The sequence below is a fragment of the Choloepus didactylus genome, chromosome 12 (genome assembly GCF_015220235.1).
Source record: "Choloepus didactylus isolate mChoDid1 chromosome 12, mChoDid1.pri, whole genome shotgun sequence".
In the NCBI taxonomy this organism is placed as follows: Eukaryota; Metazoa; Chordata; class Mammalia; order Pilosa; family Megalonychidae; genus Choloepus; species Choloepus didactylus.
In genome coordinates, this window is record NC_051318.1 from 92,063,674 (window position 1) to 92,081,439 (window position 17,766).

At 40.5% G+C, this 17,766-nt stretch overlaps 1 protein-coding gene across 1 annotated transcript; it reads left to right on the top strand.

The window, feature by feature from the left end:
* The first annotated feature begins 14,725 nt into the window (after positions 1–14,725).
* On the top strand, positions 14,726–17,072 carry LOC119506909 (serine/threonine-protein kinase MARK2-like). Its single transcript, XM_037799925.1, has one exon. It carries the CDS (start codon positions 14,940–14,942, stop codon positions 17,070–17,072), a length of 2,133 nt encoding a protein of 710 aa, XP_037655853.1. The 5' UTR covers positions 14,726–14,939.
* The last annotated feature ends 694 nt before the right edge of the window (positions 17,073–17,766 follow it).

Consider the following 17,766-nt stretch of genomic DNA (forward strand, 5'->3'; position numbering starts at 1 on the left):
CTCGCCCACCTGGGTTTCTAATACAGGTCGGCCTTTGCCCTAAGTCATTGCAACTTAATTGGTTCTCACCCTGTCCCAGCTGTCTGCAAGGGGCATTCCTGCTCTATAGGCGAACTCTGGGAGGGCCAGCCCAAGACTTTTTCCCTGGCTGAGTCTCTCAGACTTCCACCTGATAGACTGGCACTGACAGACGTGCACCCCAGGATGCACACGGGCCCCTCTGCTCCCTCAGGAACAGGGCCAGTGACCACAATGGGAGCACAAGGTGATTCCACTGTGTGTTGTGGAGGGGGTGGGGCTCAGCAAGGGAACCGAGATCTATGGCTTTTGAAGCTGTGTTTTCTCACTTCAGCACTCACCCAGCGAATGCAGCTCTTTTACTGTTTTCTGTAGTTTTGCGGAAGGTTACTGTCTTTTAGATTCCTCTGCTGCCTTTCCCCAGGGGCTTTGAACAATGGGTGCCTCAGAGCTGGCCGTCAGGAATCTGAAATAGCTGATCAAAGGTAGAGACCTGGGATCAGATACACATCCCTGGAGTTTGGAGGACTAGCCCTTTATGTCCCACCTTGGCACCAGTAAGCCGAGTCAGGAGCAGGAGCTCCAGTCCCCACTGCTGCTGGGATGAGGCTGGGGAAGGGGAGTGTAGCTGTTGCACACAGGGTGGAACTCACCACTATTTCTCACAATTTACCAGCCTCTTTGTCCTGCTCCTCCTCGGAGGCTGCACAGTGTTCCACTAGACCCCGGAGTTTCAAGGTGGTTGGTCAGACAGTTCCTGCCACTTCAGTAGTTGTTTCAGTAGCCGGACTGATTCCTGAAGCTCCTACTCTGCCATCTTCCTACAGTCCTCTGTATATGTACTTTTTGAAACCTACTTTTTTCTGTGGTGTCGTATCTTGTAATATGTTGTATCAGCTGTATGCATAATTAAATTTATTATTACTTTTACTGATGTATGTAATGCTTAAATTGGTTATTTACTTTAAGAAATATTTTAAAACAGATTACTTTAAACTCAAAATGATTCTGTTATTAGTTAGAGTTTGCTGTGAGACAGCCTTACAAATGGGACCAGCCTTGTATCTTTTGAAATAACTGAATACTCCTGGAAAGAATACAAGCAAGTCCTGCCTTATATTAAATTCCACTTTCTAGTAATTAGAGTTAAGAGAAGCTTTCACTATATTTCTTGCTTTTAACAGAATGTAGGGGTTTGACTTCTTAATCTCTTGGGTTCCAACTCTAAAATTTGCTTATTTATATAATTTCTCCTGCATAATAACAAATAGGAAGGATTAAAAGTTTGGCCCTAAAGACCTAGCTGGCATGTTTTGTGATGGTACTACAGCTTTAAAAAACATTTGTAAGTTTATATATTGAGTAGGTGAAGCAGTCCTCTGATAGAAAATTCAAATGACCCCAAAGAATATAAAATGAAAAGTTTCCTCCTACCCTTGTGTCCTAGTCACCCAGTTCCCTTTAGTGTATCATTGTAGAGAGCTGTGCGTATGTATGCAGTAGGCACTTGCGTGAAATACATTGTCTTTTCCTTTTTAGAATACACATTTGTAACATACAGTGCATGCTGTTCAAAACATTGCTTTTTTCACTTAATCTGATCAGGAGTATATACTGTATTCCATTGATTTTAAGTGCACATTTTTTTTCCCTCACCTTATACCAACTCTGAAATTAAATATTAAATCCATCTAGAATTAATTTTGGATCAACGAGTTAGGTATAAATCCAACCTTTTTCCTACCTGGCAACCCAGTCGTTCCAGTGCCATATATTGACTCTCCATGCAGAATTATTCTTGCACATATTTGTAACTATTTCTTGGTTTTCCTATTATTTAAAAAATTATTTAAAAAAATTATACAGGTGTTACACATGAATCCAACCACATAGTAAAAAACTTCAGTCAATACTGAAGTGTACAGAATAAAAAAAGGGCCCTTTGCTCCCTTTGCTTTCCTTCCTGTCATTTTAACAAATCACTGTGTGTTCCTTTTACATCTTTTTTCTATTAGTTCTGTATGGATGCATATATATAACATCACTCATGTAGTTTAGGGGGATATATATAAATATGTATACATGTATGCATGTATATTATACCATCACATTATATGCAAATTACTTTTTTCCCAGAATTGTCTTGGAGTTCTAAGATAGTCCATCCACCTCTACCTCGTAATTCTTTTTCCCCTCTGCATGGATTTCGTGGTATGGAGGTATACTTTCTCTAACCACTCCTCGGTTAGTGGACGTCTAGGTTGTTTCCAGGCTTTTCCTCATCCTGTCAAGTTGGGGTAGCTTACATTTATGAAGTGTGTAGCATTGCTTCTCTTTACATTGTGATTTGCTTCTCTTTAATTTGGAATAAAGTTAATCATATTCATTCTTATGATTAACAGTGTTGTGTAGTTCATGAGAAAGAAAATCTGGGCAGCATTCAGTAACATGTTATTAATATTTTGTGGTGACCTTATCTTTCTAGATAAAACGTGATGCCTGGGCCCTCCTTCTCAGTACACGTTGACTAATTTTGAGAGATCTGAAAAATCATGTAAGATACAGTCTTTTTGCATCTGTTCTGGGTTTTAAATCACTGAAGATTTTCCTTCTTTCTTTCTTTTTTCCTTTCTGGCCAAACTACAAATAGATGCAATATGTTTTTATTTTCAGAATGTTGTATGTCCCGTTTGATCTCTTTGAATGGAATGCGAATAGGGTAAGTAGGGTGTTGTCCCTCATTCAATTCTGGAAAAGTCTGTGTAGCTACTGGGTTGGAGAATCATGTTTTTAAACACCAGTCAAACCCTGCTCTATACCCAAATGTTCGGCATGTAAGATGGGAGTAATTCTCCCATCAGTTGTGAGGGTTCCTTAAAAGTGTCTTTTACATTTTCAAAACAACCCTTTCTCTCAGGTTGTTGGTAGAATCAAGTGGATATGTCTGCTATGCAGTGCACACTTTTGCCCACGTATTAGGGAGGAGTGCCTTTATATGTATATATAAAATTCATTGTTGCCAGTAATATAAGCTATCTTGTCTGCATTTCAATTTTCCTAATTACCCCCTATTTCCATGAAAATTTAATACCACAGATATATACGTACTATATTGTGTCCCTCTGAAAGGGCCACTAACCATTTAAGGCCTTTTTTCACCCCAAGAACCAATTTTTGCCTCCTTCGGGGTACTATTACCCCACTGAGAGTGCTTGCCTTAGACTGTTAATGTTGTTTAATTCTTTAAAAATATATACATTCAGGAAAGAAATCTTTTTTTTTAGGATGGGGTGGGTTATCTTTTTCCCCCCTTTTTATGTATTTATTTATGTATTTATTTATTTTAATTGAATTTAGTTTTATTGAAATATACTCACATACCATACAATCATCCATGGTATACAATCAACTGTTCACAGTACGATCATATAGTTATGCATTCATCACCACAATCTATTCGTGAACATTTTCCTTACATCAGAAAGAATCAGAATAAGAGTAAAAAATAAAAATAAAAAAGAACACCCAAACCATCCCCCTGTCCCACCCTATTTTTCATTTAGTTTTTCTCCCCATTTTTCTGCTCCTCCACCCATACACTACATAAAGGGATTGTGATCTAGAAGGTTTTCACAATCACACTGTCACCCCTTGTCATCTGCATTCTTATACAGTCATCTTCAGGAGTCCAGACTGCTGGGTTGGAGTTTGATAGTTTCAGATATTTACTTCCAGCTATTCCAATACATTAAAACCTAAGAGATGTTCTCTATATAGTGCAAAAGAATGTCCACCAGAGTGACTTCTCGACTCCATATGAAATCTCTCAGCCACTGAAACTATTTCATTTCATTTCACTTCCCCTTTTGGTCAAGATGTTCTCAATCCCACAATGCCAGGTCCAGATTCATCCCCGGGAGTCATATCCTGCATTGCTAGTGAGATTTACACCCCTGGGAGTTGGGTCCCACATAGGGGGGAGGGCAGTGAGTTCACCTGCTGAACTGGCTCAGAGAGAGAGGGAGAGAGAGCCACATCTGAGCAAAAAAGAGGTACTCAGGGGGTGACCCTTAGGCACAATTATATGCACATTTAGCCTCTCCTTTGCAGTAACAAGCTTCCTAAGGGCAAGTCCCATGATAGAGGGCTCGGCACATGAAACCTCCAGTCCCAGTGTTTGTGCCAACATCAACACCAGTCCAGGTGAGGAAATCCAACACTTCTACACCTTCCCCCAGCTCCTCGGGGTGGGGGGTGGAGGGACTGTAAATATATTTTTTATTCTGTGCCCAAATTACTTTGGGATGTGTCACTATTTCACTCTAACCTCTACTAACCTACCGTATCTCACTTCCTATTCAAAGTTCCATGTCATTGTGGTGTTTGAACAAACCAACTGTAGAGTAATACTGTTTAGAAAATATAGATCCTGCACCAAATAGACATCTCTTCCCTGGGTCTCACGAGGAAGTTGAAGTTTTAAAACACAGCCAGTTTCGACCTTTACCCTTTGGCCCCATTTGCCCTAGTCTTAACCAGATCTGCTTTATTCGTATCACTAATTGAAGTTTGGGCGTTTTTTCACCTTTTTTTTTTTTTTTAACAGTTGCTGAATACACTAATACTGGCATTCATATCTGCTGAGGTCTAGCTCTGAGTTTCAGGTGTCTCAGAGATACCCGTCGTTCCAGAGACCCATCAGGTCATAAACTAATGGATCAGCATCTCAAAGTTTAGGGGTAGCCATTACAGTTGAGGAATGGAGTTGACTGCTGTAAGAGCTTACAATCTAGGGACCGTTACAATAATCATTTGGGGTGGGTTATCTTTAAGTCATGTTTATAAATTATTTAATCTTAATATAATTTTTACTGCCATATTATGAGGCAAATTTGGATAAACCCTTAGACCTGTTACATGCCAGTCATGTATAATAATTTTTAAAATTAGATTTACAAAAAAGGGAAAATATCTCAGTATTTTCTTTTAAAAATTTTGTGTTTGTGTATGGATGAAGAACAATTATAAAGAAAAACCATCCCATAATACTCCTTAACATTGTTTTGATTTATCTGTTTTACTTTTGTTTTCTGTCAAAGTTAATATTGTATGTATAAAGTTTTCATATAAATATTTTTTAAAACTACACCCACTATGAAATTAAAGGTAGTCAAACTTTTAAACCTTTAATGATCTTCCACACAGCAAAATGCCATCACAGTATTTTTTTATTTAATTTTTCTTTAATTATTTTCATTATTAAGTACTTGATAGGTATAAAACACTGTGTAAAATGTGATAAAGCAGGAATTTCTGACAAGTCTTACAAGTCTTGTTTCCTGTTGAATGCATCCTAGGAATGCTGCATGACCATTCCTCTTTCCAGATTGTGTTCGGTGAAGAACAGGCAGCTGGCATTGGGGAAAGGGAAGGGCTGTATATTACAGTCTTTATTCACAGTCAAAACATATTTCCAGTCAAGCTTAACTTTGCTGTCTTATTGCTATGCCATGACTGCATGCATGAGAATGAATCTAATATTAATGTTTTGGGGCTTTATAAATAATAGTCAGTGATCAGGAAGAAAATACCTTTAAGAAGGTGTCTTCACACATTTAGATTCATTGGGGTATGAAGTCTCTCTTAAAGAATGAATAGAATACTAAGGTTTGCCATAATATATTCTCAGGTTATTATAAAGAAATATTGACTAGCTATCATTGTATGTATTTCCACAGATACCTGTTTTCACATCTGCGTACCTGTTGTTCAGTATATAAAATCAGAAATTATCCATCTAAGAAAAATAGTTTCTAATTTAGCATTAAGTTTATTTCTCAACTTTGACATTTTCAGGTGTCAGCATTAAATAGATATCATAATAGTTACGGTCCAAGCTGGGACATGAATAAGAATAATATGAGTGTTGGATTATATGAATAATAGAATACTATGTGAATAATATATAGTAATATTATCTATATAACAGATATGAATATTATATGAAAATTGGGGCAAGAAGTCTAGAATGGGACTGTTCCCAGCAACCCGGGTGCTGTGGTCACCCTGATTTAAAGCCATAGGTTCACATGTTTTTGTTTATTCAGGTGTACCCCAAATTTGGGCTTGTATCTTAAGTACATGTAATTGAGGGATCTATATGAACTAATATTGCTGGTATGAGATTTTTTTTCCCATATAGAACCTTCAAGTTTGGCATAATTGTACACTTTTATAGAAGTTAAATAAAGATTGTACTTCACTGGAAGTGCAATGCATGACTTAATTCTAATGTTACAACCACCATGAAAGGTTGCTTGTTTGGCATAAAAGAAACTAACCAACATGTTGAAAAGAGTAATAAGCCATATATTTTTAGAGCTAATGGTTCCTATAATTTATGTTTTCTGCCATGTTACTTTCCTCTAACTTACTAAGTTATAGAAAGTAAAATTTAAAGGTGTTCCAATCATTGGAATTTTTTCTCTGCTATGTTCCTAGGAAATCTAAGCTCAATAACAAAAAAATACTTTAAATATTTATCTTCACGTTGATGTCTTATTTTTAAAATATCTCCAGTGAGGAGGAATTTAATGCCATGCCAGGTTAACTTTTCTCAGACTTCTCTTTAGTTTCCAACCCTGCCTCCTCAAACAATTACCATATCTCATTGATTCTGCAACATATGTATTTTTTCACCTAACATCTCTGAACTCAGATGCTTCTTTCATTTGTTGGATTTTAAATTTAATAAATACGATAATTGAATGATCCAATAAATGAATATAGGAAAAAGCTGGCATGGATCTTTTAATGCTTACTCTGGAATTTTTAAATGTTATTTTGTATCATTTAGCTTTTCACTGGACTTCTTTTGGCACAATCTGATAGTAGGGCTTAGGTTATTTAGCTTTCCAGACCATGTGACCCTATCCTAATTGTTGTTTTTTGCTTTATTTGATGATTTCTTTCAAAGAGTCCTGTGATTTGGTTTATGCTGCTAATTTGCTCACTTCCCTTACTGATGTTTACCACAAAGTAATAGAGGAAGAGTCCTTACAAGGCTGGCCAGAGTTCACTAACCAAAGCATGTGTTCCATTGGAAAGACCTAAAATTTGTGGTTTCCTTTTTACAGTGATATGTAGGCAACCACGTGGGTCTAAACAATGGAAAGTAGAACTTAGTAATAGGTTTATTTATAATGTGATCATGAAGAAAATGCTGTAAACTGGGTATTCAGAATATTTTGAATTATGAGTTTCATGATTTCTCTAATCTTTATAGAGCACTGTGGATTTTTTTATCTTCATTTTATTGAGATATATTCACATACCACGCAGTCATACAAAACAAATCCTACATTCGATTGTTCGCAGTACCGTTACATAGTTGTACATTCATCACCTAAATCAATCCCTGACACCTTCATTAGCACACACACAAAAATAACAAGAATAATAATTAAAGTGAAAAAAAGCAATTGAAGTAAAAAAGAACACTGGGTACCTTTGTCTGTTTGTTTGTTTGTTTCCTTCCCCCATTTTTCTACTCATCCATCCATAAACTAGACAAAGGAGAGTGTGGTCCACATGGCTTTCCCAATCACATTGTCACCCCTCATAAGCTACATTTTTACACAATTGTCTTCCAGATTCATGGGTTGTAGTTTGATAGTTTCAGGTATCTACCGCCAGCTACCCCAATTCATTAGAACCTAAAAAGGGTTGTCTAAATTGTGCGTAAGAGTGTCCACCAGAGTGACCTCTCGGCTCCTTTTGGAATCTCTCTGCCACTGAAGCTTATTTCATTTCCTTTCACATCCCCCTTTTGGTCAAGAAGATGTTCTCCGTCCCACGATGCCAGGTCTGCATTCCTCCCCGGGAGTCATATTCCACGTTGCCAGGGAGATTCACTCCCCTGGGGAGCACTGTGTATTGAATATATGGGGAAGAAAGGGAAGAAAACAAATTTATAAAGCTAAATAAATATGGTGGCATTTTTAATAGCATAGGAGAGAATGGTAGACCTGAAGATAATGGTGGTTTGTTTTCCAAGAGCAGCAGCATTTTGAGAATTGCTTTTGCTATTGGGTATCTTTCTAAATCATGCTGTTGACTTAGTGAATTTTCCAACAAAATGACACTGTAGAATGTTAGTCTTGGAGGGAATTTTAATGAATTGTCAGCTGGCCGTTTAAACACAGATAAGTTTTTACATTTTGTTTTCAAAATGAGTATGGTAGTATGATTTGGCAGAAATCACTGGCCCCTTTTAATGTCTGGCAATGACTCTGTAGATGGAAAACCCTAATCATACACCACCCAAAATTTAGCCAGTTTTCTTTGAACTTGTTTTCTAAAATCACATTTTTATTTAATCCATAGAGCTAGTAGCTTGAAACTTTTTGGTTCGTAAGTTGTAAGTGTTACGTAGAGATCTTTTCAAATTAATACAGTTTTAAAAGGCTGCTTTTCAGGATGGTCTTTGTTTCTACCAGAACTTTAAAAGTGATATGCAGTGTATTATAATTTATAATAATAGAATTAATGATTTTTAAAAAGGCAACAAAAAGCATTCTATTTATTCTTTCTTTAGTGCCAAAATAGTGGTTCATCTTCACCCAGCACCTCCTGACAAAGAACCAGGTCCATTCCAAAGTAGTGAGAATTCCTATATCAAACTCTCCTTCAAAGAACATGGCCGGATTGAGGTAAGTTTCTTTATGAAGAAAATTGGACTTAGGAATATGTGTATTTTTTTGTTGTTGTTTCTTAATGTGATAGAAGACAATGTTGTACAGTGTACAAGGTTTTGCCCTATATATTTTTTTTTACTTAGAGATTTCTGGGTTTACAGAACAGTCATACATACAATAAGGTTTCCCATATACTGCTCCCCCGCTAACACCTGGCATTGGTGTGGAACATTTGTTACAATTGATAGCACATTTTTATGATTGTACTATTAATTAAAGTCAGTGGATTAACTTGGGGTTCACTGCTAGTAGTAGTAGTACAGTTCCATGGATTCTTTTTTCTTTGATTTTTTTTTCTTTTACCAAATGTAACATTTCCCCTTTTAATCATATTCAGATATATATTTGAGTGCTGTTAATTGCATTGTTAATGTTGTGCTGCCATCATCACCATCCATTACCGAAACATTTCCATCATTCCACATAGAACTCTGAACATTTTAAGCCTTAACTTCCCATTCTCTATCCCCACTCCATCCCCTAGTAACCTATATTCTAGACTCTAACCCCATGAGTTTGCTTATGCTAATTGTTTCAGAACAATGAGATCATACTAGATTTCTCCTTTTCTGTCTGCCTCATTTTACTCAATGTGATGCCTTCCAGGTTCATCCATTTTGTCGCATATATTAGGACTTCATTTCTTTTTATGACTGAAGAATATTCCATTCTATATGTATGCCGCATTTAATTTATCTGTTCATCAGTTGATGGACACTTGGGTTGCTTCCATCTTTTGGCAGTTACAAATAATGCTGCTGTGAACATTGGTGTGCAAATATCTGTTCTAGTCCCTGCTTTTTCTTTTGGGTATATACCTAGTAGTGAGATTTCTTGGTCATATAGTAGTTCTATACTTAGCTTTCTGAGGAACCACCAAACTGTCTTCCTCAGCAGCTGCACCATTTTACTTTGCCACCAGCAATGAAGGAGTGTTCCTACTTCTTTGCATCATCTCCGATACTTATTTTCCATTTTGTAAAATAGCAGCCATTCTAATGGGTTTGCAGTGGCACCTGATTGTTATTTTGTATTGTATTTCCCTGATGACAAATGACGTTGAGCATCTTGTCATGTACTTTTTGCCATTTGTATGTCTTCTTTGGAGAGATGTCTATTCAAGTGTTTTGCCCATTTTTAATTGGTTGTTTTATATGGGTCTTCTCTCTTTTTGATTTTGTCTGTCTAGCTAATGGCTTGTCAATCTTGTTGACCTCAGAGAATCAACTCTTGGTGTTACTGATCCTATTTTTTTTTTTTTTTTTTTTGGTTCTCTATGTCATGTATTTCTCCTTTAATCCTTGTTACTTTTTTTTCTTTCTTCTACTTGGTTTAGGATTAGTTTGCTGTCATTTTCTAGCTTCTTCAGTTGCTCCATTAGTTCTGTGATTTTAGCTCTTTCTTCCTTTTTGATGTATGCATTTAGTGCTATACACTTCCCCCTCAGGAGCACTTTTGCTGTATCCCATAGGTTTTGAAATATTGTATTCTCATTTTCATTCATTTCTATATATTTAGCAATTTCAGTTGCTATTTCTTCTTTAACCCACTGATTGATTAGGAGTCTGTTGTTTAACCTCCAGGTATTTGTGAATTTTCTAAGTCTCTGATGGTTGTTGACTTCTAATTGTATTTCGTCATGGTCAGAGAATGTGCTTTGAAAAATTTCAATTTTTTAAAATTTATTGAGGCTTATTTTATGTCCCAGCATATGGTTTATCCTGGAGAAAGTTCCGTGAGCACTAGAGAAGGATGTGTATCCTGGTGAGCTAGGATGTAGTATTCTATCTATGTCTGTTACATCCAATTCATTTATCAGATTGTTTAGGTTTTCAGTTTCCTTTTGGCCTTCTGTCTGGTTGATCTATCTACAGGAGAGAGTGATTTGTTGAAGTCTCCCACAATTGCTTCCTTTAGTTTTGCCAGTGTTTGTCTCATGTATTCTGTGGCACCATGATTCGGTACATGGACATTTATGATGGTTATTCATGTTGAATTGCCTCTTTTATTAGTATGTAGTGGCCTCCTTTTTCTCTCAGAACATCCTTGCATTAAAAGTCTATTTCATCTGAGATTAATATTGCTACTCCTGCTTCCTTTTGGCTGTAGCTTGCATGAAATATTTTTTTCCATCCTTTCACTTTCAGTTTCTTTGTGTCCTTGTGTGTAACATGAGAGTCTTCTATGCAACATATTGATGGCTCATATGTTTTGAGCCATTCTGCGAATCTGTATCTTTTAATTGGGGCGTTTAATCCATTTACATTCAACATTATTACTGTGAAGGCATTTCCTGAATCAGCCATTCTGTCCTTTGGTTTATGTTTGTCAGGGTATTTTTTCCCTCTCTCTTTGTCCTTGAATGAACCAATGTTCATTCAGTATTTGACAGTCCTTCTCTTCAGTATTTGGCAGTCTGATCAAAATATGTCTTGAAGTGGGTGTATTTGGATTTATTCTGTTTGGAGTTCACTGGGCATTTATGCTTTGTATATTTATGTTATGTAGAAGGTTTTGGAAGTTTTCCCCATCAATTTCTTTGAATACTCCTTCTAGACCTTTACCCTTCTCTTCCCCTTCTGGGACACCAGTTAGTCTTACATTTGGATGTTTTATTTTATCTGTCATATCCCTGAGGTCCATTTCAATTTCTTTGATTTTTTCCCCATTTTTTCCTTTGTTCTTTTTTGTTTGTTTTTGTTTTTTTAATAATTCGATTTTATTGAGGTATATTCACATGCCATGCAGTCATACAAAGCATACAAGCAATTGTACACAATACCACCCTATAGTTGTGCGTCCATCACCAAAATTAATCTTTGAACATTTTCATTACCACACACACAAAAGTAATATGAATAACAATTAAAGTGATAAAGAACAATTAAAGAAAAAAAGGACACTGGGTGTTTTTCTGTTTAGTTTTGTTTTGTTTGCTTTTGTTTTTGTTTTGTTTTTTTGCCCCATTTTTCTACTCATCCATCTGTACACTGTACAAAGGGGAGTGTGATCCACATGGCTTTCCCAATCACATTGTCACCCCTCATAAGCTACACCTTTATACAATTGTCTTCAAGACTCAAGGGTACTGGGTTGCAGTTTGATGGTTTCAGGTAATCACTGTTACCTATTCCAATTCATTACAACCTAAAAAGGGTTATCTATATTGTGCGTAAGAGTGCCCACCAGAGTGACCTCTAGGCTCCTTTTGGAATCTCTCAGTCACTGAAACTTATTTCATTTCACGTCACATCCCCCACTTGGTCAAGCAGATGTTCTCCATCCCATGATGCCAGGTCTAGATTCCTACCCTGGAGTCACATTCCACATTGCCAGAGAGATTCACCCCCCTGGGTGTCAGATACCACATAGTAGGGGGGTGGGCAGTGCTTTCACCTGCCAAGTTAGCTTAGCTAAAGAGAGAGGCCTCATCTGAGCAACAAAGAGGCATTTGGGAGTAGGCTCTTCAGCACAATTCTAGGCAGGCCTGGTGTGCCAGTTTGCATATATTGTGTCCCCCAAACACCATTATCTTTGATGTTATCTTGTGTGGGCTGACGTTATCAGTGTTGATTAGCTTGTAATTCTTTGAGTGTTTCTTTGGAATGCACCCCATCCAGCTGTGGGTGATGACTCTGATTGGATAGTTTCCATGGAAGTGTTGCTCCACCCATTTGGGGTGGGTCTGTGTTGATCAGTGGAGCCATTTAAATGAGCTGACATAACAGAAGGAACTCAGTGCAGCTGTGGGTGATGTTTGAAGAGGAGCTACAGCCAAGAGGGACGCTTTGAAGAATGCACTGGAACTGAGAGAGGAGCTGCAGCTTACAGAGACATTTTGGAGATGGCCTTTGAAAGCCGACTTTTGCTCTGGAGAAGCTAAGAGAGGACAAACGCCCCAAGAGCAACTGAGAGTGACATTTTGCAGAGAAGCTGAAGCCTAGAGAGGAAAGTCCTGGGAGAAAACCATTTTGAAACCAGAACTCCAGAGCAGATGCCAGCCACGTGCCTTCCCAGCTAACAGAGGTTTTCCGGACACCATCGGCCATCCTCCAGTGAAGGTACCCGATTGTTGATGCCTTACCTTGGACACTTCGTGGCCTTAAGACTGTAACTGTGTAACCAAATAAACCCCCTTGTATAAAATCCAATCCATCTCTGGTGTTTTGCGTTCTGGCAGCAATAGCAAACTAGAACACCTGGCCTCTCCTTTGTTGCAAGAAACAGCCAAACTGTCTTTGAAAATGACTGTACCATTTCACATTCCCACCAGCAGTGGATGTGTGTTTCTGTTGCTCCTCATACTCCCCCATTTTTGGAGTTCTAAGATTTTGGGATTTTAATCATTTGAGTAGGTTTGTAGTGGTAACCCATTTCTTTAAATTTTCATTTTGCTAATGACATGATGAGAATCTAATCATGTTATTGGTCATCTGTATATCTGCTTGTGTGGGGTATCTGTTCAGAGCTTTTGTGCATTTTAAAATTGGGTGGTTTGTTTTGCTATTCTTGAGTTTTAAGTGTTCCTTGTGTATTTTGGATACAAATCTTTATGGGATATATGCTTGGATTATATTTCCTTCCAGTATATATATGACCTTCCATTTCTTACAGTCTCTTGAAACTGACTTGAAAGCGCACATGCCCACCACCCCCCTCAACGTGGCTGGAAGTGTCCAGGCCCCTTCCACCAGCATGGCAGCATCCTCACATTACCCCCAGCTGCTGAGTGGGGGCTCCCTCGGTGGCCCCCTCTCGTCCAGAAAGACTGCCACTCTCCCCACATGGACGTCTCAGGGATTCCCCCCATTACCGCTGGCAGTTCCTTGGTCTCCCAGCTGGCACACCAAATCTGCCAACCCAGATTAGACCCAAGACCAGAGAACACACCTGGCATGGAGTTACCCATAAGTTTAGTTAGGGGCTTGCACTACACGAGACGATTTTTCCAGATGGCAGTGGGTTGGGAAAGTGCAGTGTTCCACCATTCTGTGCAGAGAGAGAGAGAGAGGAGAGAGAGGAGTGCCAAGGGGAGGGGTCTTATAAATTTCATGACAGTGGAGTTCCTTGCAAGATTTAGTTACAACAGTTTCTTTTAAAATTTGGTTACAGGCCCTGGGTCCTGATGTTACCTAAATTGTTCCTTGTTCCATTTCACAGGCTAATATAACTTGAATGATTCTGTTTTTAGTAAATACTGACAGCATACTTTACTTAGTAGCTGGTTCCAGTTTTGTAGTACAATGCAGAGTCTCCTTCATAGAGCTTCTTCTTTGCTTAAGCATATGCATAAGTATTAGTACTTTGAAGTCAATTAAAAAGTGCACACATTACAAATACAGGAGAAAGAGCATCCTACCATAGGTAACAAGGATCCCTGAAAATTTTCTTACTGAGACTGTATGTAGATTTCTGGTCTGTGTTTCCTGTAAGTTGATCAAAATGTCTGGGAAAAAATGACTAAAACTCTTTGGATCTTTGTATTTATTTATTACTTGATGTAATAAAGCTTATGTTCATTAACAAAAAAAAAAAGCGTCCAGGGTTTTTGAGACCGAAAAGTAAGGAGGAGCCACTGTGGTTGATGCACAGACTGGCTTGGCTGGTTATGATGACCTCACAAAGAGCCACTGTTAGAGGCCTCTGAGCCCCTATATAAGGCCCTGCATCTTTGGTTCGTGGTCCGCTCACCCAGGAAGCTGTTTTTGGTGACCTGTGGCACTAGGACTAACCGTAGCTCGTTTGTATCTTGTTCTTGTGGTTTTTTGTTTATTTTGTTTGTTTGTTTGTTTGTTTGTTTTCCTTAGTCTTTTTGTTTTCCTTATTTTTCCATCTTTTTTATTTTTCCATTACTTATTTTTCCTCCGATTTTCTTTTGTTTTTCCTTTTTGTTATATTTAAATTCTTTTCCATTTTTGTTTTTTCTTTTGTTTATTTTTAAAATAATTTCCTTTTCCTTTTTCAGTCCTGTTCTTTTCTGTTCTATTTTTATTTTATTTTTTTGTTTTGTTCCTTTTTTTCTCTTCCATTTGATTTCGTTGTTTATCAGTTTATCTGGTAGACTTCGGAAGAGTGTTTTTGGTGATTTTGACCAACTTGTCACCACCTCTTCCATCTGAAAGTCTACACCGAGCTACCGGGTCTCCAGCCGGGCAGTAGCTCACTATGCTGCAGGCTCTCTCAGCCATGCATGCTGAGGAGGAGACCCGCGTCGGGAATTATCGGTTCCTGACGACCATCGGAAAGGGTGGCTTCTCTCAAGTCAAACTGGCACGGCACCTGCCCACCAGCCGTGAGGTCGCTGTGAAAATCACGCGGAAAAGCAAGGCCGACTCCACCAGCCTCCGCTTGCTTTCACGAGAAGTAAGCATCTTAAAGACATTGAGACACCCGAATGTCATCCAGCTCTTTGAGGTCATCGAGCATGACGAGTCGCTGTACCTCTGCATGGAGTACGCCAAAGGAGGAGACCTCTTTGACTACCTAGAGGACCAAGGCCCTCTGGGAGAGCGGGAAGCCAGAGCCAAATTTAGGCAAATGTTATCGGCCATATATTACTGCCACAGAAAAGGCATTGCCCACCGGGACCTAAAACCCGAAAACTTGCTCCTGGATGCCAGCGGGAACATAAAAGTAGCCGATTTTGGGCTAAGCAGCCCCTTCAGCAGCGGCCAGATGCTGGCAACCTTGTGCGGCAGCATCCCTTACGTTGCCCCTGAAATACTGCTGGGAAGGAACTATGACGGCCCCGCCACCGACGTGTGGAGCTTGGGGGTGATACTCTACACTATGGTGAGCGGGGATGAGCCCTTTGATGCCAACAGCTTCCGTGACCTGCGGGATAAGGTACTGACTTGGCAGTTCTGTGTCCCCTCATACCTTTCTGTGGACTGTGCAATCCTCATAAAAAAATGTCTTATGGTAGATGCCAGTAAGAGAGCCACCCTCCAGAACCTAATCACTGACCGTTGGGTAAATTTGGGCTATAAAGAAGCATTAACGCCCTATGTGGAGCCCCTCCCAGATTGCGAAGATGTGCGGCGCACTGCACGGCTGCTGTCAATGGGGTACAGTACCGACAAAATCAGGGAATCCCTAAGCAAAGAACAGTATGACGAGATCATGGGCACATATCTGCTATTGGGCAGTCAGGGGCAGGAGGACTCTGCCATCACCCTGCAGCCCCAGCCCTCACCTGTTCAGAAGTGCAGTCGCTCTCCATCCCCCAACCACGAGGAACATCAAGGTGTGTCTGCTGAGCACATGCAGCACAGATACAGTGAGCCCGTGATCCTCCCCTCATATTCCTTCCTGAAAAAAGGACAGGAGGACATGCAGTTCGAGTCCAGGAGGAAGGCCTGGAGCACAGCCAATATTCCTGCCAGCCCCCTTCCAGGCCAGGACGGGGGGAAGCCCACCACTGTCTCCCCCAGAAGCGGTCAGCCATGCGCTCTCCATCCTGTAGAGAGGATCAGGCTGGAGCAGGCCGTCATTCATGAGGTCAGTGAAAGACCAAAGGTAGCAGAGGCAGGAGCCTTCAGAACCAGTGCTGCATCCGTGGAAGGCCTGTTCCCGCTCCCCCTGCCCCAGGAACCCCTGATGGACACGGTGCAGCCCAGCCCGGCATCAGGGCTCAGCCCCAGGGAGAATCCCTCGGAAGGGCCCCAGCCCAGCACAGGCCCCCAGCTCGGCCCTGTGGCCTCACCCTCTGCCCACAGCAGCTGCAGTGGGGAGGGCCACCCTGAAAGGACCAGTTCCCCCCGAGGTGTTCCCTGGGGAAACTCTGTTTCTGTGGGGCAGCGCCACTTAGGTGAGCAGCAGAATGTTCCCTGTGAGGCACGGCCAGCCTCCCCTTGTGGTGACAAGCAGGGCAGGCGAGGGGCTATGAGGAAGTTCTTGCAATGCATCTGCAGGGGTGCTTGCTTGGGATGTGCCAGGGGGAAGCAAGAGCGAGGGGAGAGGAAATACCAAAAGGAGAGATTCTGTCAGGAGGATCAGCCACGCTCAAGGTATTTTAAGTTAGGGATGAAGATCATGAGCTCCCTGGATCCACAGGAGATGCTGGGTGAGATCTGCCGAGTGCTCGATGCACTGGGCTGTGAGTGGGACCTGACCGGGAGCTACAGGCTGCTCTGCATGTGTGGGACACCGGGCCAGGAGGACTTCGTTCAGTGGAGGGTGGAGGTCTGCAGACTGCCGTGGCGGGGTCTTCATGGGGTCCAAGTGAGGAAAATGTCTGGGACCTCCAGGGCCTTCAAAAACATTGCCGCCAACCTAGAGAAATGGCTTCAGGTTTAAAGGGTGGGAGACGACTGGGAGACAAGAGGAGGGGCCTGTGGGCCCTTGCTGCCACGTGGCCGCTCCACACACCACCTGGGTGGAACTCCAGAGACTGGATACAGGTCTTTAATCTCCTTGGCAAAATTTATCCCCTAGGACTTTATTCTTCCAGATGATACTGTACATGCAATTGCTTCCTTAATTTCCTTTTTGGACTGTTCATTGCAGGTTTATAGAAACAAAACAGATTTTTTTTTCTCCCAGACCCACTCACCAGCCCCCACTCACCAGTATATAAACTGAAGGACAAATGGTGTTCATCGGTGGGAAGACTTACGGTGTAATGTCTGTAGAACATAGGGCAATCCACTCAGTACTATCTCAGATTTCTCAAAAGCATTATTTTTAAGAACTGGAAAAGCGGATCTCCAAATTCATACGAAATTGCAAGAGACTCTGAATAGATAAGAGCATTTTTCAGAAGAAGAAGCGACTCGGAGAAGTGACGCCCCCTGGGTCCTGTTCCTCTGTTCGTCCAGCGTGGTGGCGAGGGCCAGTGGCCCTCATCTCGTCTCTCACGTCGTCTCCCGGGAGCCTGTTAAGCAGAAGCTCCTTAGTGATTTGGTGGCAGTGTTTCTGAAGGCTCTGGAGGTTGTGAACTCCTCCTCAGTGGAACCCCGCTGAGACCCCACCAGTGCATCTTCACGCCTCC

What these genes read in the sequence shown, in the direction of transcription:
- LOC119506909 (XM_037799925.1), top strand. Translation starts at nt 14,940, where the DNA reads ATGCTGCAGGCTCTCTCAGCCATGCATGCTGAGGAGGAGACCCGCGTC.